The 18,333-nt window shown below is 63.5% G+C and overlaps 1 protein-coding gene across 1 annotated transcript; it reads right to left on the bottom strand.

The window, feature by feature from the left end:
• Nucleotides 1-2,519: 2,519 nt before the first annotated feature.
• PANX2 (pannexin 2) lies at nt 2,520-10,008 on the bottom strand. The gene is made up of 3 exons (XM_042948187.1): nt 9,783-10,008; nt 4,315-5,772; nt 2,520-3,820 (listed from the first exon to the last, which is right to left on the bottom strand). The coding sequence occupies exons 1-3, from the start codon at nt 10,006-10,008 to the stop codon at nt 3,477-3,479; spliced, it is 2,028 nt and encodes a 675-aa protein (XP_042804121.1). The 3' UTR covers nt 2,520-3,476.
• Nucleotides 10,009-18,333: the final 8,325 nt, after the last annotated feature.

Raw genomic sequence — 18,333 nt, 5'->3', positions numbered from 1 at the left:
ACTTCTCTCCTGCAGCTTCTTGGTCCCCGAAGGGCCTAGCTGGCCTCCGGGTGGCCTCTGTCCTAAAGGAGGACACTCTGGCCCGTGCGCCTCTGGTGCGCGCTCGTGTCCTGCTATCGTTCTCCCCCGGGGGCCGGTCGTGTCTGCCCTCCCGACCGCCTCGGCCATCTTCACATAGGAGAGCAGCAGGGTTTTGCCAGGCAGTATGCTGTGGTCCACACTGAGGGGTGGGGGGACTTCCCCGGGGTCTGGAGTGAGTCTGGTTGAGATGCCCCCGTGGTGCTGGCGTGGCCCGTCTGGGGCGTGTGGGATGGAGCGCGAGGTCTTTCCTGAGCCGTCTCCTCTGAGCCGGGGACGGTTGCCCACACCTGCCACAGTGCCCTGGCCAGAGGGAAGGAGAGAGGAGACGGGGCTTCGGATGAACACTGGAGCCCGTGGGGCGCCCCCTGCCCTCACCGGGTCGGGTGGCATCCCTCAGCACCTGCGCTAAGAGGTGTGCTTCTGTGGGATGATTACGGGGGCTCTCCTCTTCCCCAACAAGCCAGGGCAGGGGCTCAGTCACACTCCAAGGACAGAGCTCTGGATGAGACCGGGTCTGAAGTGTCCCGCTCGGCCTTGGCCCAGGGGACGGGCGGCCGGCAGCCTGGCAGAGCCATCTCACCCAAGACATGGAGGTGGCTCCGTGGGACCGGGGGACTCCCCAGCAGGGGTGCCCCTAGCCCTGCCTGGACCTGCGCGTGTGCGCATGTCCCTCAGCCAGCGGTACCTGTGTTCGCCGGCGGGAGGAAGGGTGCATGAGGCAGACTCGCCGCGCCTCTGCGGGGCCCTGGGGCCGCGTCCACTCTGAGCAGAGCCACGGGCCCGGCTGAGCTCTGCATGTGGACGGGCGGCGGCGGGGAGGTGAGCGTGGCCTTGGAGGGTTGGGGACTCCAGCTCCACTCACGAAACGGCAGGGAGACTGTGGCCAAAGCAGCTGCCTGAGGCCAGCACGACTTGAGTGCCCCAGGTGGACACAGCCACCCCGCCCAGGGTCACGGGGCCGGTTGATGGCGGGGGGCCAAGGGGGGCGCTGCCGAGGGGCCAGGGGCCGGTCCCACCCTGTAGGACCGGCTGGGCTGCTCAGGTCCTACGGGGACACAGGGTCTCTTCCCTGGACACATGGAAACAGTGAGCGCCAACCCGAGGGGCGGTGGGCTTCACGGCCTGGGATGCCGGGCCGGGAGGAGTGTCGTGGCTCAGGTGAGGGGGGGTGCTCTCTGGGGACAGGGTGTATTAATGATGCCTTTTCGTTTCCTCGTGTTCTGACACTGGGCTGTGCCGACTCCTGCCCGGGCTGGCTAATTCCTAGAGACGACAAACTCCCGTGTGCAAACCGGCCAATCCAGAGCCCCGGCCCAGCACCCCCTCTGTGGGACTCCCACACTCTCCGTCACCTGCCCCCACTACCCAGGGCGGGCGCCCGACAACTAGGGGAACCCCGGGGCCCGCGTACGTGACTCACACGAGCCAGTTCTAAGCCTGCACCTGCCTCACCCACAGGAAAGGCTCCCTCTCTCGTTCCCGCTCTGCCTCCCGACCGCCTGGTGCTTCCCCCTGTGGCCCCCAGCCTGGGCACATCGTGCCCCCTCCCCTTGGGACCTGTGAGTGATGAGCTGTCTTTCGGATGGCAGTTGTCCCCTGATCTGCTGGCCTCCCCAGACCAGAGTGGTGGTGAAACTTGCGTTCAAAGTCAACGGAGGGATGCAGTCCTTTGCTTGTGTCTCTGAGTGATCACCCAGCTCTGGGGAAGGTCAGGCTCCCCCCACGGACAGGCCTGCCGAGGGGATCCCAGGGGGCCGGGCCAGTCAGGTCTTTGCGGCACAGCAAGTGGGCCCGCTTGATCTCTGCCAAGCCTGACCGTGTGAGGCCGGCACCCGCCTGCCCTAGCGCCCACAGTTTGCTGGTCTGGCTGCCCCAGCTCGCTGCCTCCAAGGAGCCCCTGTTCAGATTCTCGGGGTCATCAGCCATGGACTGGAGGGCGTGTGGCTGCAAGGTGGACCCATGGGACTGCCCTCAGCCCCAGCTGAGTCCCGGGCCCAGTGTTGAAGGTGCCCTGTCCTGGGTCCCTGTAATATCATGAGCACCCCCAGACCACATCAAGGGTGCCTCTTCCGGGAAGTGTTCTCGGCTCTCCCTGCTCCCCTGAGTGTACCCAACAGGCCCCTGCCCCCCAAGCATCCGATGGAGGGGACAGCTTCCTGGGGGCTCATGCCTTTGTCTTTGCTGCGTCTGCGAGCCCCGATGGGGCAGGGCTCACCTGAGTCACCCCATGGCGCAGAGGGCGTGCATGTTACAGGCCACGACCTGTCAACCACGAGTGATAAACGCTTGACTGGGGGTGCGGTAGAGCCCCCAAGGTGACCTGGAGGGCAGCGGGGCACCTCCCACGGCCTCCCGTGACCATGGTGAGCGGAGGCGCCCTGACGCGGGAAGCTCAGAGCACAGGCCTCCTGCAGACGGACCACACGGGACTCGGGCGGTATCAGAATAATATTTATTGATATGCTCGGTGCTACCTTGTTAATACTGTCACGTTGTCACCGTGGCTGAGGTAATAGGGACAGACCCTCCGAGCGCCAGCCCTGGGTGCCCACCGGAAGCAGCGTGGGCCCTCGGGTGGGGGGCTGGTGGCCTGGGTGGGGGGACGTGGTTATTGCGTTGGACTCCTTCCCTTGCACGCTGGCGTCCACACCGTCTCAGCCCCGTGCCCAATCACACACCCGTGCGTTCGCGCTGGCGCCCGCCCGCTCGTGCCCACTCACGCACACATCCACTTGCACGCTGGCGCCCTCGCCCTCTCGCTCACGCGCCCACGCACACGCCGTCCTGTGTCCTGATAGTACGTACACTGGGTAGTTACAGTAATCATAGTAAAATAAAGTACGGGTATGTCGGGGTACGAGGAGAAAGTGCATATGTTGATCTGATGGAGGGTGGGCCCCGGCACCTCCCGCCCCGGGGCTCCTGGTCCCTGCAGCGGGGAAACCTGAGCATGGCCCCTCGGGCACGGCTAGGCCTGGTGGTGTGCTCACCCCCAGCCTCCTTCCAGGCTCAGGAGCAGAGGCGTCCTGCCACAGCCGGGCCCCTCAGGGCCGGCATCCCGGACCCAAGACAAAATGGACTAAAAAAATACACTCTTCAATCTCACGGCTGAGCGCCTGCTGCGGGGGGAGGGGGAAGGCGGCTCCAGGCCTCGCCGGCTGGGGGGCCGGGGGCTCCGCTGGGGTCGAGGCCAGCCCCTGGCCCGGCCGGCACCCCGGCGGTGCTGCCTCGGGGGCCGGGTGGGCAAGGTGCCGGGCCCCGTGGCATGCGGACAGGAGGCCAGGAGGTGCGGGCGGTTGGGGGGGCAAAGCAGAGGGGCCACACCCACTCGGGGCTGCGGTCGGCGGCACTGCCGGGCCACGCGCTGCTCTGTGGCGGCCGGGCAGCCCTGCCCCTCAGAACTCCACAGTGCTCACTACTGTCCTGGGCTCGTCAAAGGTGGCGATGAGCATCTGCTGGGGCGGGGGGATGGCGATGAGGCTGCCCACGTCCGGGGGAGCCCGGGGGCCCCCGTCCTCCTCTTCCCGGGCTTCGTACAGCGTGCTGATGTGCAGCAGCGGGTGCGTGGCGTTGCGGCTCAGGATAGCCAGGGGGTCGGGCTTGCCTAGGCTGGCTGGCGACAGGGGAGCTGTGGCGGGGGCTGCGGGGGGCGAGCAGACGTGAAACGGGCCCCCGGGAGGAAGCGTGGCGCGGGCTGGCTCTGCGGGGTACAGGATTTCCTTCTCGGGGAGCGGAGCGTCTGCCAACAGCCAGGAACACAGGCACGTCACACCCTCGGGCCACCCCTCTCTCCACCGGGGCAGACCCACCACGGCAGGCTGGCCGCGGGAGGCCCCCCCCCCCCCCCCCCCCCAGTGCCCCGCGAGGGCTTGATTCTCTCTCTTTCAGCCTCCTTAGCCAGGCGGGGCCAGGCCGACCCCCTCTGCACCACCACCTCCCACCCAGCCCGTTTGGGCTCAATCTCCCGCGGCCTCGGGAGCGGCAGTGCCCATTTCCAGACTCTTCTCTGGAGCCGGAGTGACCCTACTGTCCTATCCCCCTGGGGCTCTCCTAGCTGCTTCACGGGCCCGGCAAGGCCCGCCTGCAATGTCCCCTCAGGTTGGAGGCTGCCCCCCCCAGCCGCCCACCAGCTTCGTGCACCCAGCCAGCTCCTTAGCGCCTTTCACACGGTTCCGGGAGGACGGCGCGCGGGGGGGCTGCCTTCCCCGGGGCCCGGGGTGCCCGGCTGCCTACCTTTGGTGGGGGCTGCGGCCAAGCCGAGCGCGCACTCCTCCGCCTGGGACAGGAAAACCCCTTCCTGGCTCCGGGAGGCGGGCAGGGCGGCGGCGGGCACGGCCTCGGGCTTGGCCTTCTTGGTGCCCAGGATGTAGGGGTGCACGTCCAGGGAAAAGTGGCGCGCATGCTTCTTGTCGGGGGCGGGCCCCGCGTCGCCCCCGCCGCCCTTGTAGTGGTGCGCGGCGCGCGCCCCCGCGTCCAGCAGCGGCGCGATGAGCGTGTCGGTGGCCGTCTTGCGGCGCACGGGCTTGGGCTTCTCGGCCTTGCTGTTCTCCACGCGCATGATGGCCAGCGGCTCCTTGAAGGGCTGGGGCAGCGGGTTGCTGGTGGGGATCCACTTCATCTTCTTGCGCGGCCGCTTGACCACGGGCGGCTCGGCGGAGCCCTCGGACTCGGCGGGGTTGGCGCTGGGGTCGACGGTCTGCACGCCCGCGTCGCGCACGGTGGGCGTGGCGTCGTGGTTGGACTGGGCCAGCGCGGCCAGCAGCTGCCGCACCACGTTGTCGTACATGAGGTCGCTCTCGTTGGTGATGAAGTCCAGCCGGTTGAGCGACTTGATGTGGTCGCGGTTCTCGTTGCAGAACATGGCCAGGATGTTGATGTCGCAGAACTGCGAGCGGCGCCACTGCCGGCGCGTCTTGATGCCCACCTTGTGCAGCTTGTCGAAGATGAAGTTGCTCTTGCGGAAGATGAAGAGGTGGATGAGGTTGACGAGGATGATGAGGTTCATGGCGCACAGCAGCACGATGTCCACGCCCGCCACGATGCGCTGCAGCTGCACGGACGGCAGCTTGCAGCTGACGCGCACGGCCGCCGCCCCCGCCGCCGCGCCCCCTGCCGGCCCGTCCGGGGACGCGCCCAGCGCGCACGTGAACTCGTTCTGCTTCTGCGTGGCGTAGTAGGTGCACAGGTAGGAGATGGGCGCCACGCTGAGCAGCAGGATCAGCAGGTGCCGCGCCAGGTACAGCTTGGCCAGGAAGTTGCTGCGGCCGCGGCGCTCCAGGTACTTCTCGAACAGGTTCTGCTCCGGGCTCTTCTCCTTCTCGGCGTTCTCGATGATCTCGCGCCTCTCGCGCTCCGTGATGCCGGGCCCCTTGGACTGGATCTGCTTCTCGATCTTGGGGGCGCGGCCCTCGGCGGCGCGGTGGTAGCAGTTGTCGATCTCCTGCAGCAGGAAGTTGAGCTCCGAGGTGAGGCGGGTGGAGGCCAGGAACTCCCAGCCCAACGCGGGGACATACATGATGGCCGCGAAGGCCAGCAGCGAGTAGGGCAGCAGCTTGTGCTCAAACAGCGACGGCCACAGGCTGGCGTCCACGCCCGGCAGCGCGTCCCGCAGCTCCGTCCAGCAGTAGCCGCGAGCGTACAGCGCCTGGTCGCGAGTGAAGTTGTGCGGCGTGTAGCAGTAAATGGGCTCCTCTGGGGGGAGACAGGAGACTCGGGCTGGGGCCTGCTGTTCCCCACACAGAAAGGCTCCGGGGCCCAGGAGATGCTCCATCCCTTACGACCAGCCCGGGGCACGGAGGTCTCACCCAGGGTCCCCCCCCCCCCCCCCCCCCCAGCAGTTGGCTGTGGCACAGGGTGGGGGGGGGGGTACAGCCCTGCCAGCCCCAGCCCCCACCCGCGACTGACCTGCACTTCAAACCTCAGGTCCCTCTCCGTATCCAAAGAGTCTCTGTGTGCACCGGGGGAAACCCAATCCCAGAGGGCAGCAGGACAGGCCCCTCGGCCCAGGGCCCTTTTCCAGTGGCAGAGTTAGACCCCTGGCCCTGCACTGCCTGCGGCTTCATCTTTGAGAGGGCAGATGGCCGGGGCAGGTCCCACCTGGCCAGGGGCACTTATAGATGTGGGCCCTGCCTGCCGTGCAGGGGTGAGGGGTGCCTGTCCAAGACCCATTGTCCCGGAGAACGGCAGACCTGGGAATCCCAGACGCTAGGTGGGCAAGGGCAGGGACCTGGAACCTGACACGAAGCCTCACCAGCAGGACCGCAGTGTCTGCCACCAGGAACAGTGGATGCCGCCCGAACTGCGGGAAAAGTGGCCGTCCCTGGGCTGTGTTTTCCCTCCCCGATGATGACGGGCACAAAAACCACAGCAAAAGAATGTGTCTGGTGCTGCAGGGGGCCCCCACCTGGCAGGCCCGGTGCCGTCTGCAGCACTGGCCCCCCAGGCTCACGGCCGCTGAAGGACCCGGCCACTCTGCCGTCGGGCCAGCTGGACCCCTCTCACCATGCAGAGCGGGTCAGCGGCCTTCCTCCAGTGCTGCCGAGATCCTACCCCCAGACCTGGCTCGTGGCCCCCACGTCCTCCCAGGGAGACTTGGCCCCTGACATGTGTGGCACCCCTCCCCCGAGACCATTCAGCCCCCCCCCCCCCCCCCCCCCCCCGGGACCTCAGGCTCACCAGTCCTGGGAGGGGCAAAGCACTTGCCTTCTTTTCTTTTGGAAAAGGGCACACACTCTGGGGACACCTGCACGCCTTCAGGCTAGAGTGGCACACCCAGGTCACGTGGGGCCACTTCAAGAAAAAGCAGTTGTCAGTTCCCCTGCGCGGACCCCGTATAACCTCTGAGGAACCTGGCTTCCCTTGAGGCTGTCTGCCCACCTGGCCCCTCTGTCCACTGCTCAGGGGTCGGTGCCAGTGTGGGGGTGGGGGCTGCTCACAGCAACCCCGGCCGGGAGCCATGGGGTCTCCTTGCTGCCCGCTGCCCCCCACCCTGGGGATGTGCCAGGTTCTAGGCCAGGAGGCCGGTGCCACCGCATCAGCGCCTCACCATGCTGGGTGGTGCCAGAATGTTTACTGTCGTGTCCCCGATGGGCACACCCTGCTCCAGGGGGACCCTCACGCAGCGAGGACCCAGGCACCGGGCATCCACCCTGGGCAGGGTCGGCGGGGGAGTGTTCGAGGCCCGTGCCCCCAGCCAGCTCCCAGCAGGCGGGTCATGGATCCTTCTGGCCGCAACAGGGCGCATGCTGGACCCTTGCCCCTGGGCCGACACCTTCACAGATGGATGCTGATATGGTGCTGGGGGGACGGGGTCCCCAAGTGTGCTCCTGTCCGGGGCGGGGGCTGGGCAGAGGGGCCTCCAGAGCCTCCGACCTCATGTCCCTCTTGCAGTCCTGCCCCAGCCCGTCCCCATGTGTCGTCGCAGGGTCTCTCCTGGAAGTTCACCCTGTGGACATGTGGTTCCTGCCTGCAGGGCGCTGTTTCCTGCGCCCCACTGTCCTTGGGCCTGGGGAGGGGACGTGGGCGCTTCTAAGCTCTGTGTGAAGCACCAGGAGATGGGTCACTTCAGACTACGACAAAGCCACTGTCCTGCCTCGAACCCTAGTCCAGGCGAGGGGAGCGACCGCTGGAGCAAGGCATCTCAGCGACGCAAGGGAGAACACTTGATCAGCTGGTGCCAGCCCTGCTTCGTTCCGTGATCTGGGACACACTATCCTGGGGCAGCCCTGGACCCCGAAGGCCAGGCGTGTTCCACGGGGCATGCCAGGTCCCAGGGGGCCAGGCTCACAAGGCCTGCCTTGTCCATGCTCAGGGGCCCAGGTGGACGCATGCATGTCAGTGTGCAAATGTAGGTCAATGTGGAGGGGCGGGCCGGCACAGGAAGGCTCAGGGCACCCCCCGGACCAAGGATGGAGGATGAACTTGGGAAACGCCAGCAGCCCAAGCCTGGCTGGATGCAGAGGGGCGCTGAGGCTCCACACGGGGTGAGCTGGACTCACAGAACCTCAGAATGGAGGAGACAGGAGAGTCACCTGAGGATGACGGTCCTGAGCCTGCCCCACTGTGCACATCTGTAGGGGACAGAATCGTGTCCCCCGAAAAGATGTTCCAAGTCCCGACCTCTGGTACCTGTGAATCTGACCTTGTTTGGAAATAGGGTCTTTGCAGATGTGATCGAGATCAGATCACACTGGAGTAGGGTGGCCCCCACCCAATGACTGGAGTCCTCGTAAAAAAGAGGAATTTGGACCCAGACACCCAGGGAGGAGGTGCCCTTGTGAAAATGGAAGCAGAGACTGGGTGAGGAAGCCTCAGAAACTGGAGAGGCAGGAGGGACCCTCCCCGGAGCCTCTGGGAGCCAGGCCCCGCCCACACCTGGATTTTGCACCTGCGGTCCCCAGACTGACAGCTGTTCTGTTGTTTTGAATCACCAAGTTTGTGCATATTTGATCCAGTAGCGTTAGAAACGGAATACATCCACATGTGCCCTGAGTGACACTTGTGGGTCACACCTGTGTCTGAGCGTGTGGAGCCTCCCATCCCCGAGGGAATGTCCTGTCCTGGGCGTGTCTGAGTGTCTGGGCACCTACTCCATTCAGGTCTGAAGTTCCCAGGTCATGAGGACCCCTAAAAAGCGAGCCGTTTGGGGCAGAATCAATGCAGAGTGCAAGAAGGTCTGCCAATGTCACTCAGGGGACAGGGTCACATGTCCCTCCTGGAGGGGTGCACAGGAGCCCCCACCCCCTCTGCCTTGGGCCGGCACCTCTGGCCCTCGAGCATGGCCAGTGGAATGCTGAGGGGCCCCCCTGGACCCATCGCCAGCCAGATCTGGGTGGGGGGGGCGCCACTCCCTGCCTCCAGCCAGCCAGCGGCCTCCGCCTGGCCGACCCACCGGCTCCTTAGGGAGGGTGGGGGCACTGCCCACCACTCTCCTCCTCCTCACCGCCCCCCCCCCCCCCCCGTGCCTCCTCCCACTCCTGAACCCACCTCAACCAGGGTCTTCCGGGTGCCCCCCGGACAGCCACTTGCGGCCTCGACATCTCGGACTCCCCCTGTGCTGGTTCCCGTCTCTGCCCCTGTCGAGCCCCGTCTTCCACCTGCACCGGCCTCACAGGCTTCCCGCCTCCGGCTTGGCCAGGAGGGTCCACTGCTCGCCAGCAGGGTGCTCGGCCCAGCCTCCCGGACCTCCGCGGCGTCCCTTCGCGGGCTCGCGGCGCCCGGACCAAGGCCTCTCCCCGCCGCCGACCGGAACCCGCCCGCATCTCAGGGACCCTCGCGGCGAGCCCGGCCCCCCGCACTCTGCCTGCCGCGCGGGCGCTCTGCCGGCCTTTGGCATCAGCTGTCCTTCTCTCCACTCCTCCTCCGCTCAGAGCCTGCCCACTCCCCCTCCCGGGCTCGCCTGCCAGACCCCGAGCCTCATTGACGCCTGAGACCACCGGGTCCGGGACGGGTCCACCCGCTGCTGGCGGGGCGCGCACGGAGAGTGGGAACAATGCATCCGAGGCGGGGGGTGGGGGTCTCGCAGGCAGCCCCGGGCGCCTGGCGACACAGGGGCGACGATGCGGGGAGGAGGGGGGCGGCCTTCGGGGGCGCGCTGGGAGGCCCCCCACCCCCACCTCCACCCCCAGCCCCAGCCCGGGCCCGAGCGGGTGGCCGGCGGCGGGCCGCCGGGGCGGGGACTCGGGGCGCGCCCCCAGCCTCACCTGCGAAGTTCTTGGTGAAGACCAGGGTGACGAGCAGGATGGGGACCAGCACGGTGCCGATGGTGACCACGCGGTCGAAGGGCAGCTCCAGCTTGAGCTGCAGCAGCAGCGCGGCGAGCGCGCCCGCCTTGTCGTCCTGCGCGCCCGGCAGGATCAGCTCGCGCAGCTTCTCCCCGGCCAGCAGCGCGGTCGCCATGTCCGCCGACTGCTGCAGGAGGTGGTGCATGGGGGGCGGGGGCGCGGCCCGGGGGCGCGGGCGGGGCGGCGGGGCGGGGGGCGCGGGGCGGCGGGGCGGGGGGCGCGGCGGGGGCGGGCGCCGGGCCGGCGCGGCGGTGGGGGGCGCTCGGCCGCCCCCGCGGGCAGGGGTCCGGCCGCCCGCGCCCCCGCCGCCCCCGCCTCGGCTGCAGCCCCGGCCGGGCCTGGCGCGTCCCTCCGGCGGGGGCGGCGGCCGCTGTCCCTGGCTGGGGCCGGGGCCCCGCTCCCACCGCGGGGAGGGGGCTGTTTACCTGCGGCGACTGGCGGCGTGGCTCCGCCCCCCCCCGCCCCCCGCCCCCCCTTCCCCCCGCCACGCAGCTGCGGCGCGGGCGATGACTTTGCAAAAAATATTTAAATTAAATAAAATGAATTAACGCCGGCTCGCCCCTCCTCCTCTTGCTCGGGGTGGGGGGGGGGGCCTCGCCCGGCTCGTGGCCGCGGGAGCCGCCCCGGCGAGGAGGGGGTGTCGTCGTCCCGCCTCCGGCCGCCTCCACCAACTCCCTGCCCGGAGCCTGGACGCGCGCGCGGGGGCCTGGGCACCCCTCCCCGGTCTGGGGCCGCGGCCCGCGGACACTGCGGGGCGTCTTTCCCGCCCGCCCCGCATCACCTCCCGCGGCCCCGCTTCCTACACTGCCCTGCACCTCCTCCCCGTCACCCGCCCCAGCCACTTGTCCCTTTGCCTCATTCGACAGACACGCTGGGGGCCGGCCTGTGCCAGCTCCCGGGGGAGGCTCTGGGGTGCTGGCACCCCTTCCTGACCTTCGTCCCCGCCACCTCCCCCCCCCCCCCCCCGCCCCCCCCACTCCCTGGGCGTCCTCCCGAACAACTGCGCGCACACTTCGGGGTCTGCCCCGCTGCCTGCAAGACCCGCGGCGGTTCGTCAGTGTTTCCTTCCATTCTTTCATGGCCGGTCCCCTTCCCACTATTTTGGGACACACACGTGCTGCCTTTGTGAGATACTTCTGGTCGCAGCTTTAACTTGCTTCTGTAGTTCCTGTGTCCTGGGCACCAATGTTCACAGGTACCGGGCCACTGCGGTGAGCCAGTCAGCCCACAGACCCGCGTGGGGGCTGACAGGGGGGGCGCCAGGCACCAAGCCTGCACTCTGTCCACACTGCATGTTTCCACCTTTCTTGAGGGTCTCTGCGCTTTCCAAGATTATGTTTCTGAGCGATGGATGCCCACCCTTGGCTTCCAGCCCGTTTTACTTGTCTACTACTTACTGAGGGGGCTGCCTTCAATTTCCCATCCCTCCAGTAACACGGGCACCCACCCCCTGCAACCCAGACACCCACATACAACCCAACTCCCTTAAAGCCCAGCTGCCCCTGGATAACCCAGCCACACCCCCCCAAACCCCTGATGCCCCCCGCATAACCCTCACATCCCCCAGATAATCCAGACCTCCCCCCCAGATAAGCCAGACACCCTCAAAAATAACCTAGATGGTCCCTAGATATCCCAAAAACTCCCCATCTAACCCAGGTGGCCCTGGATAATGGCATGGACATCCCTACAGCCCTCTGGGACACCCCCCCTCCCCCCTCCTCTCCCTCCCCCTCCTCCCCCCTCCCCCTCCCCCCTCCCCCTGCCAGTGGTCCTGCTGGGCACTTACTAGGTTGCTTTCCAGAAAGGCTGGACCACACTCTTCCCCAGAAAAAAGAGGTTCTGTCCCCTAACATTCCCAGCTCTTGTCATTATTTGCTTTCTGGTATCTGCCACCCTAAGGGCTGGAATGTGGTTTCAGTGTTTTCAGTTTGCCTTTTTCTGGTTACCAGTGGGGTTATCGCCTGGTCAAGCCTTCTGCACATCGAGAGTCCCTGTCTGTGGTTCATTTGGAAGAGGTCTTGGACTTATATCAGCCTTTTGGTTAACCCATTGTAAGGCCTTCTTCAAGCCTGTCTGTTGGGTCTATCCATGGGATCTGGATAGGAATCCTCGATCTGGATGTAGTCAAGACCACTGTTTTATTTGTTTGTTTTATGGTTTGTAGTTTTTTTTCTTTGTGAGACCTCAGAGGCATCCCAGTGTCCCTCTAGGAGCAGGACAGCTTACCCTCCACACTCATTCTTCCATGGCCTTCAAGCAGATATGTTGAAATGTGCTTCATTTCGGTGTTGTCGTGAATTGGTGAAGTAATCTATAATCTGGAGATTTCAGATGACTGTACCAGAAGATTGCAACCCAAGCAAATTCCATAGGTAGTATTACTCCTTTAGCAGATACATTTTTAGCCGGAAGACCATGTGTGGAGGTAGAAATGCAGCTCAGATTTTCTCCATAAAATAAGCTGGTTTTCCCCACACTGTTGACTAAGCAATATATCCTTTCTCAGACCACCAGGTGTCATCACCACATCTGGAATGGGTTTGTCCTTGTGATGGCTTTGTCATATACCAAATATATGGACCGGCAGGTACCCCTTTACTCCTTCTCAATGACAATTTAGGTACTCATGACCTTTACTTTTCCACATATACGTCTCAGAAAGACTTTGTCAAGTTTCCAGAAAGGAAATCTAGCTGGAATACTGAGATTGCCTTGAAGGTATACTAACTTGGGGACGACTGAAATGTGTACAATTGTTAAGTTCTCCTATCTATGAACATAGTATGTTTCTTCATTTATTTAGATCTTCTTCATATACTGTCATAAAATTATAATCATTTCTCTGTAAATATTGTTGCATGGGTTTGTTAGGTCATGTCCTAGACATAGTTTTTGTTCCTCTGTACACGGTATCCCATTTTCTGCGATGTGTTTTAGCTGGTTAATCTGGTGCAGAGGAACGCTGCTGACCTCGGTGTGATCGCTGAGTTGGCCTGTGGGCATCAGCAGGTTGTGGAGTGCAGTCGTGGGGGTGACCCTGCATGCTGTGAGAAAGGCTAGGCTGCTGTCCTCCCATCCAGCGGGGGAGCGTCTGGACATCATGGGAGGGGCACCCAGGCAAGCTGAGGCCACCCCCCACCGCCCCATGGCAGCAGCTGTCTTACTGCTGTCCTCGCTCCCCAGCCTGGATGGGGCTGGGGTGGGGGCCAGAGCAGAGTGTCCGGGGATGATACCCCGGGCTGGGCTCAAACCCTGCAGAGACTTGGAGCCCAGCCCTCCTTTGTTCTCTCCCCAGGAGAATGTGCAGGAAGCACTGGGGACCAGGGGCTACTGCTGTCCTCGCCCCGAGCTGGCTCGGCCAGGCTGAACTGGAGGGATCGTGCTCCACAATCCTGTCTCCAGGGAGGACCACACTGGGGAACAGCTCGCCCGGCTTGTGGTGAGACATTAGCATGTGGCTTTTCACACACGGAGGGATTCTGAGAGATCGAGTGACAGTACTGTGGCAAACGTTTAATCCACTCATCTCTGTAAAGGCAAAACCAGAAACCGAAGGAATGATGGACCCTTACTGCAGCTGTAAGCCGTGCTCTGCCACAAACACGGACAGTGTGTTAACCGATGCCTTCCCAGTGCAAGTTTACTTCTGCGTTTACTCACGAGCACCTACAACACACGTGTGTCATTTTGATTAAGTACTTACGGTAACTAAAGAACAAGAATCCTGGTGAATTTCTCGTTACCAGGTTCAGTCTTACGGTTTCACGGATCAAAACTAGTGTTTCCCTCAGGGCACCTGGGTGGCTCAGTCAGAAGAGTGCACAGCTCTTGATCTCGGGGCTCAGAGTCGGAGCCCACGTTGGGTGTAAAGATTACTAAGAAAAATTAACTTGAAAACAAATGGCTGGGGGGGCGCCTGGGTGGCTTTGTCGGTTGAGCATCTGACTTGGGCTCAGGTCATGATCTGACCGCACGTGAGTTCAAGGCCCGCGCTGGGCTGTCAGGCGCAGAGCCTGCTTCGGATCCTCTGTCTCCTTCTCTCTGCTCCCTCCCCCACTCTCTCTCAAAAGTTAATAAGCATTGGGGCGCCTGGGTGGCGCAGTCGGTTAAGCGTCCGACTTCAGCCAGGTCGCGATCTCGCGGTCCGTGGGTTCGAGCCCCGCGTCGGGCTCTGGGCTGACAGCTCGGAGCCTGGAGCCTCTTTCCTATTCTGTGTCTCCTTCTCTCTCTGCCCCTCCCCCGTTCATGCTCTGTCTCTCTCTGTCCCAAAAATAAATAAAAAAACGTTGAAAAAAAAATTAAAAAAAAAAAAAAAATTCAGTGGGCTGATGCTGTGGTGTTTCAGCTTTAAAAAAAAAAAAAAAAAAAAAAAAAAAAAAGTTAATAAGCATTAAAAAAACCCACAAATGGCTGCCTCAATACACATACTTGGTCTGGAGAAGAAGCAGAGAGTGAGCAAGAGGCCAGGTAGGAACCAACAAAACAGCACAGGGTCATTCTACCCCACACTGACCATGGGCTGGCTGGGAGCTCTGTTCCCGTCTGTCCCCTCATTCTGGGGACTAGCAGCCACCGTCCCAGGGGTACAGCTTCACACCTCTGTCATTTCTGCTCATTCTTCAGGAGCCAAAGCTCATGCCTGGGGCATCTGTGGGGTGTGGGCGGCTGGCACACACACCGCGTGCCCCGGAGAAGACGGTCTGTGATGCCCTCAACGTTCAACCCAGTACATTTTGCAATGGATATACTTGGGCGGGCAAAGTTCTACGGGAAGGGGGAATAAGGCAGAGCATCCAGCCACAAAGGGTCAACTTGCTGGGTCTTTCTTAAGTGGACCGGGGCACTTACCACGTGCTGGGAACCAGTAGTTTTAAACAAGAAGAAAAACGGTAGGCAACTTAAAGTAAGTGACAGTACACGGCTTCCAAATTTCCTTTCCAGGATCCCCAAGCACAGAACTTAAACCCAGTGCAGGCCACACCTGCCTGCAGGAACCTCTTCGCTCAGTTTCCCCAGGAGTCCTCGCTGCTGTAGGTGGCCTGGCCTCCTGTAGGCGGGGACTCTGTCAAGGGCAGACCCCGTGCGCTTTATCCTGTGCTCAGCAGAGCCTCCGGCTTGGTCACCGGACCTGGCCTCCCACCCCGTCTCCTGCCTGCTCCAGGCCCAGCGAAGCTGCACTCGGTGCCCTCCTGCCCAGGTGCACCGAGTCCTCTGCAGAATGGCCCCACCTGGTCTCCCACCACCCCCGATAACCCCTCTGGACCGTTGCTGAAGAGCATCCTGGCCTGGGACACCCGCCCTCCGAGACGCCAGCCCGGCTCCTGGCTGCCTGCAGGACCCTGATTGCTCTGGCGCCTGCCTCTCCACAGTACGAGCCCCGCACCTGTGGCCTCTTGCAAGCGTGGACATCCGGTCACCGCAGAGCCGGGCAGGGCTGAGCAGGTGCAGACCTTTGGCGGGGGGAGGGGCGGCAAGGGGTTGCAGCCCTGGGACGCAGTGTGGGTGGGAGCGAAGGGTCAGTTCTGGGCCCACAGTCTTGGGGGTGGGGACGCAACAGAGGAAAACGCAGCCCCTCGGCGAGGAGGGGCAAGGGTGAGGCCCAGTGGGTGTGATTTCTGTGGGGGTGGGGCCAGGGGGCAGTGGCACTGGGACTCCTGCAGCTGTCCCATGAGGCCACTCAGAGTGCCTGGCTCTGGGGCAGCCAGTGCAGGAGGCCAAAAGTGTTTTTTTTTTTTTTTTTTTTTTTTTCTGTTTATTTACATTTGAGAGGGGGCAGGTAGGGGCAGAGGGAGACACAGAATCCGAAGCAGGCTCCAGGCTCCGAGCTGTCATCACAGAGCCCGCATGGGGCTTGAACCCATGAACGGTGGGACCATGACCTGAACCAAAGTCGGACGCTCAACCGACTGAGCCACCCAGGCACCCCCACAAGTGGGTATTTCTTGAAGCAGCAATACCAGCACGTTCTCCTGTCGTGACAGCTTTGTTCCTGGGTGCAGCCCCTTTGCCACCAGCTGACCCACAGCACGCAAGTGTGAGGGGTCTGGGGTCAGGAAAGCCCCATCCTCGGGCAGGGCGCCAGCATGGGCTCTGGGCTGCACCACTGGGGCTCCTGTCCCCACCTGTAAAGCGGGAGGATGGGATCTCCAGGGCGGCAGCAGTGGGCTGAGGGACAGAGCCTTGATTAGTGCCCTGAGGTCCTGAGGTGACCTTGGGACCCCCAATGTGGGCAAGGTCTTATCCTCCTCCCCTCCCGCCCTGTCCTTGTCCGTTGCAGGACCGACAATTCTCATTTGCCCACCTGCAGCCTCTGAGGGGCTGGTGTCTCACGTGGGTCTGAGTTCAATGATTCCAGAGGAAGGGCGTGTCTCTGGCAAGGCTGGTTTGGGTCTGCGGCAGACACAGCTCGGGCTCCCCATGGCCGGTTCCCTTTTCTTCCCGCTGCATGACTCCCTCTTCCTGCCACAGCCTTGGGCTCTGGCTGGTGGTGGGGGGAGGGGGCGAGAGGACATGGGGGGTGGGGGGACTCGAGCCGCCGCACAGGCCCCAGCTGGGCCCGATGCTGTTGTTGCCACCAGAAATCCTTGATCGTTTTATCCCTGATGGCACTTTGTACATGAGGTCGTTGCCCCGTGTTGCCTGAGAGCAGAGAATTCTCACTGACCCACGAAGGTTTCCAACTGCTTGCTTGGTGAGGCTCTGGCCGCTCCTGTGGAACAGTGGTCCCTGAGGCCCAGAGAAGGGCACTGGGTCCCACGCGTTCACCGCTGCCCCTTTTGCCCCTGGAGTAGCAGGAGCAGTGCGGGACAGGGGCCTGTGCGCCCATATCCCATTTCTAGGACAACTCTGGGTGGCATCGTGGGGCCGCACGGGCCCCAAGTAAGCCCCTTCCACAGGCCGCAGGGGGTCAGCGTGTGGGGCTGTCACAGGCAGGCACGCACAGAGGTCTGAACCCCAGGCTCGCCTCCCCACGGTGGGGCCTCCACACAGAGCATCAGGGACAAGTCCCAGACGTCCCCGAGGCCTGGCCTCTGCTCCCGCCCTGTGAAGATGTGCTCCATGACCAGAGAACTCGGTCCCTCGCTCAGACCAGCTCTCAGTGTGTTTTATGCATGTGATCCCTGCCCTGCCCGAGAAGTGAGTGTGCAAGGCAGTTTCTGGTCAGGCTGCCTCCACTCCCAAACAGCTGTTTGCTCTTGGTTTATTCAGGAGCATCCAGGGTTCCAGAACCACCACCAGCGACCAGCTCCCAGGGCACCTTCCCCAGATCCTGAAGCCAAAGTTGAGAAAAGACACACAGACCCTTCCGGAGTGCTCTGCCTGGGCAAAAGACCCTGGGAGTGAGCAGAGGACCCGCCCAAGGCCCAGACCCTCAGGAGGCAGATGTGAAGGTCTGGGAGGGAGCAGGAGCCCTCACGCAGCCAGAGGAGTATCCCCATCTGCCTCCAGGAGCAGACGCCGCAATAGGGCAGGCCCCTGAACCGTGGGAAGGGGGAGTTTGGAAGTAGGTGTCCCCGGGAGGGGCGGTGAGCACCCAAGAACCTCATGTTCTAGCGACAAGGCCTGGCCCTGGGACCTGCACTGCTGGCCTCTGGCCTGGGCAGGACAGCTGAGCAGCAACCCCACCCCCACCCCACCTGCCCCTGGGCTGCTTGCTGCCCTGTCATGTCTGACTCTTCCTGGGAACAGCTGGCCTCATGTCTGGTGTGCGTGGGGTGGGCCCTGCCTGGGCCTCCACACACTCCCCGTGCAGGGCATCATCCTAGCTGCCTTCCCGGAGGAAGCAGTCATGTATTCTAAACACAAGGGGGACTCGGAGCCTCGGTAAGGAGTGGTACAGCCACCGCAGGCCCCCGTGTCTACGCAGTGGTCTGTGTCTTCACATGGGGAGTCCTCTTGGGCACGAGGGCTGGGGGTCATGGGCCTCAGTGTCTCAGGGTCTGCTTCTCATGGACGGTAAGGGTGTCTGTCTGGGCATCTCGGAACCCAGGGCTCATCCCGTCTCCTGTGTAGGCTGCTGTGCACCCCTCCCCCCACCCCCCAACTTCACTGGGAGGCACGGCCAGAGACTTCATGCCTTCACTGGGCTCCTGGGTATGTGGGTCCCCAAGCCTGGTGCTGTTCACACAGGCGCAGACCCCAATGTGTAAATGCTGCCTGCCCTTCCTAGAAATGGGTCCCCGAGGATTTGCACAGATGGGCCACCTTCTTGGCCAGAGGGGACGGGTCCCACCGAGCTGTACCAGGGTTCTGGGTGAGTGGGATGCTGACCCCACTTCTGCATGGCCACCCATCCCCAGACAGAGCCCCCATAGAGGCCTCGGGCTCTACACGGCTGGCAGGTGAAGGGAACACTGGCTCAAGGACCCGGAGAATGTCTGTGAGCCTGAAGGGATCAGAGGCCACACGGAAGCACAATTGCTTCCCAGCACCCGGTGCATTTCGAGCCGGAAAGCCACACCAGGTG

Source organism: Panthera leo, chromosome B4 (genome assembly GCF_018350215.1).
Source record: "Panthera leo isolate Ple1 chromosome B4, P.leo_Ple1_pat1.1, whole genome shotgun sequence".
Classification (NCBI taxonomy): Eukaryota; Metazoa; Chordata; class Mammalia; order Carnivora; family Felidae; genus Panthera; species Panthera leo.
Note: the sequence above shows the minus strand (reverse complement) of the source record. Positions and strands in the feature narration are given on the sequence as shown.

Coding starts and splice junctions, on each gene's coding strand:
- PANX2 (XM_042948187.1), bottom strand. CDS start 10,008: ATGCACCACCTCCTGCAGCAGTCGGCGGACATGGCGACCGCGCTGCTG. Junction 5,773..9,782: donor CTTCACCAAGAACTTCGCAG/GTGAGGCTGGGG, acceptor GTCTCCCCCCAG/AGGAGCCCATTTACTGCTAC. Junction 3,821..4,314: donor GGCCGCAGCCCCCACCAAAG/GTAGGCAGCCGG, acceptor GGCTGTTGGCAG/ACGCTCCGCTCCCCGAGAAG.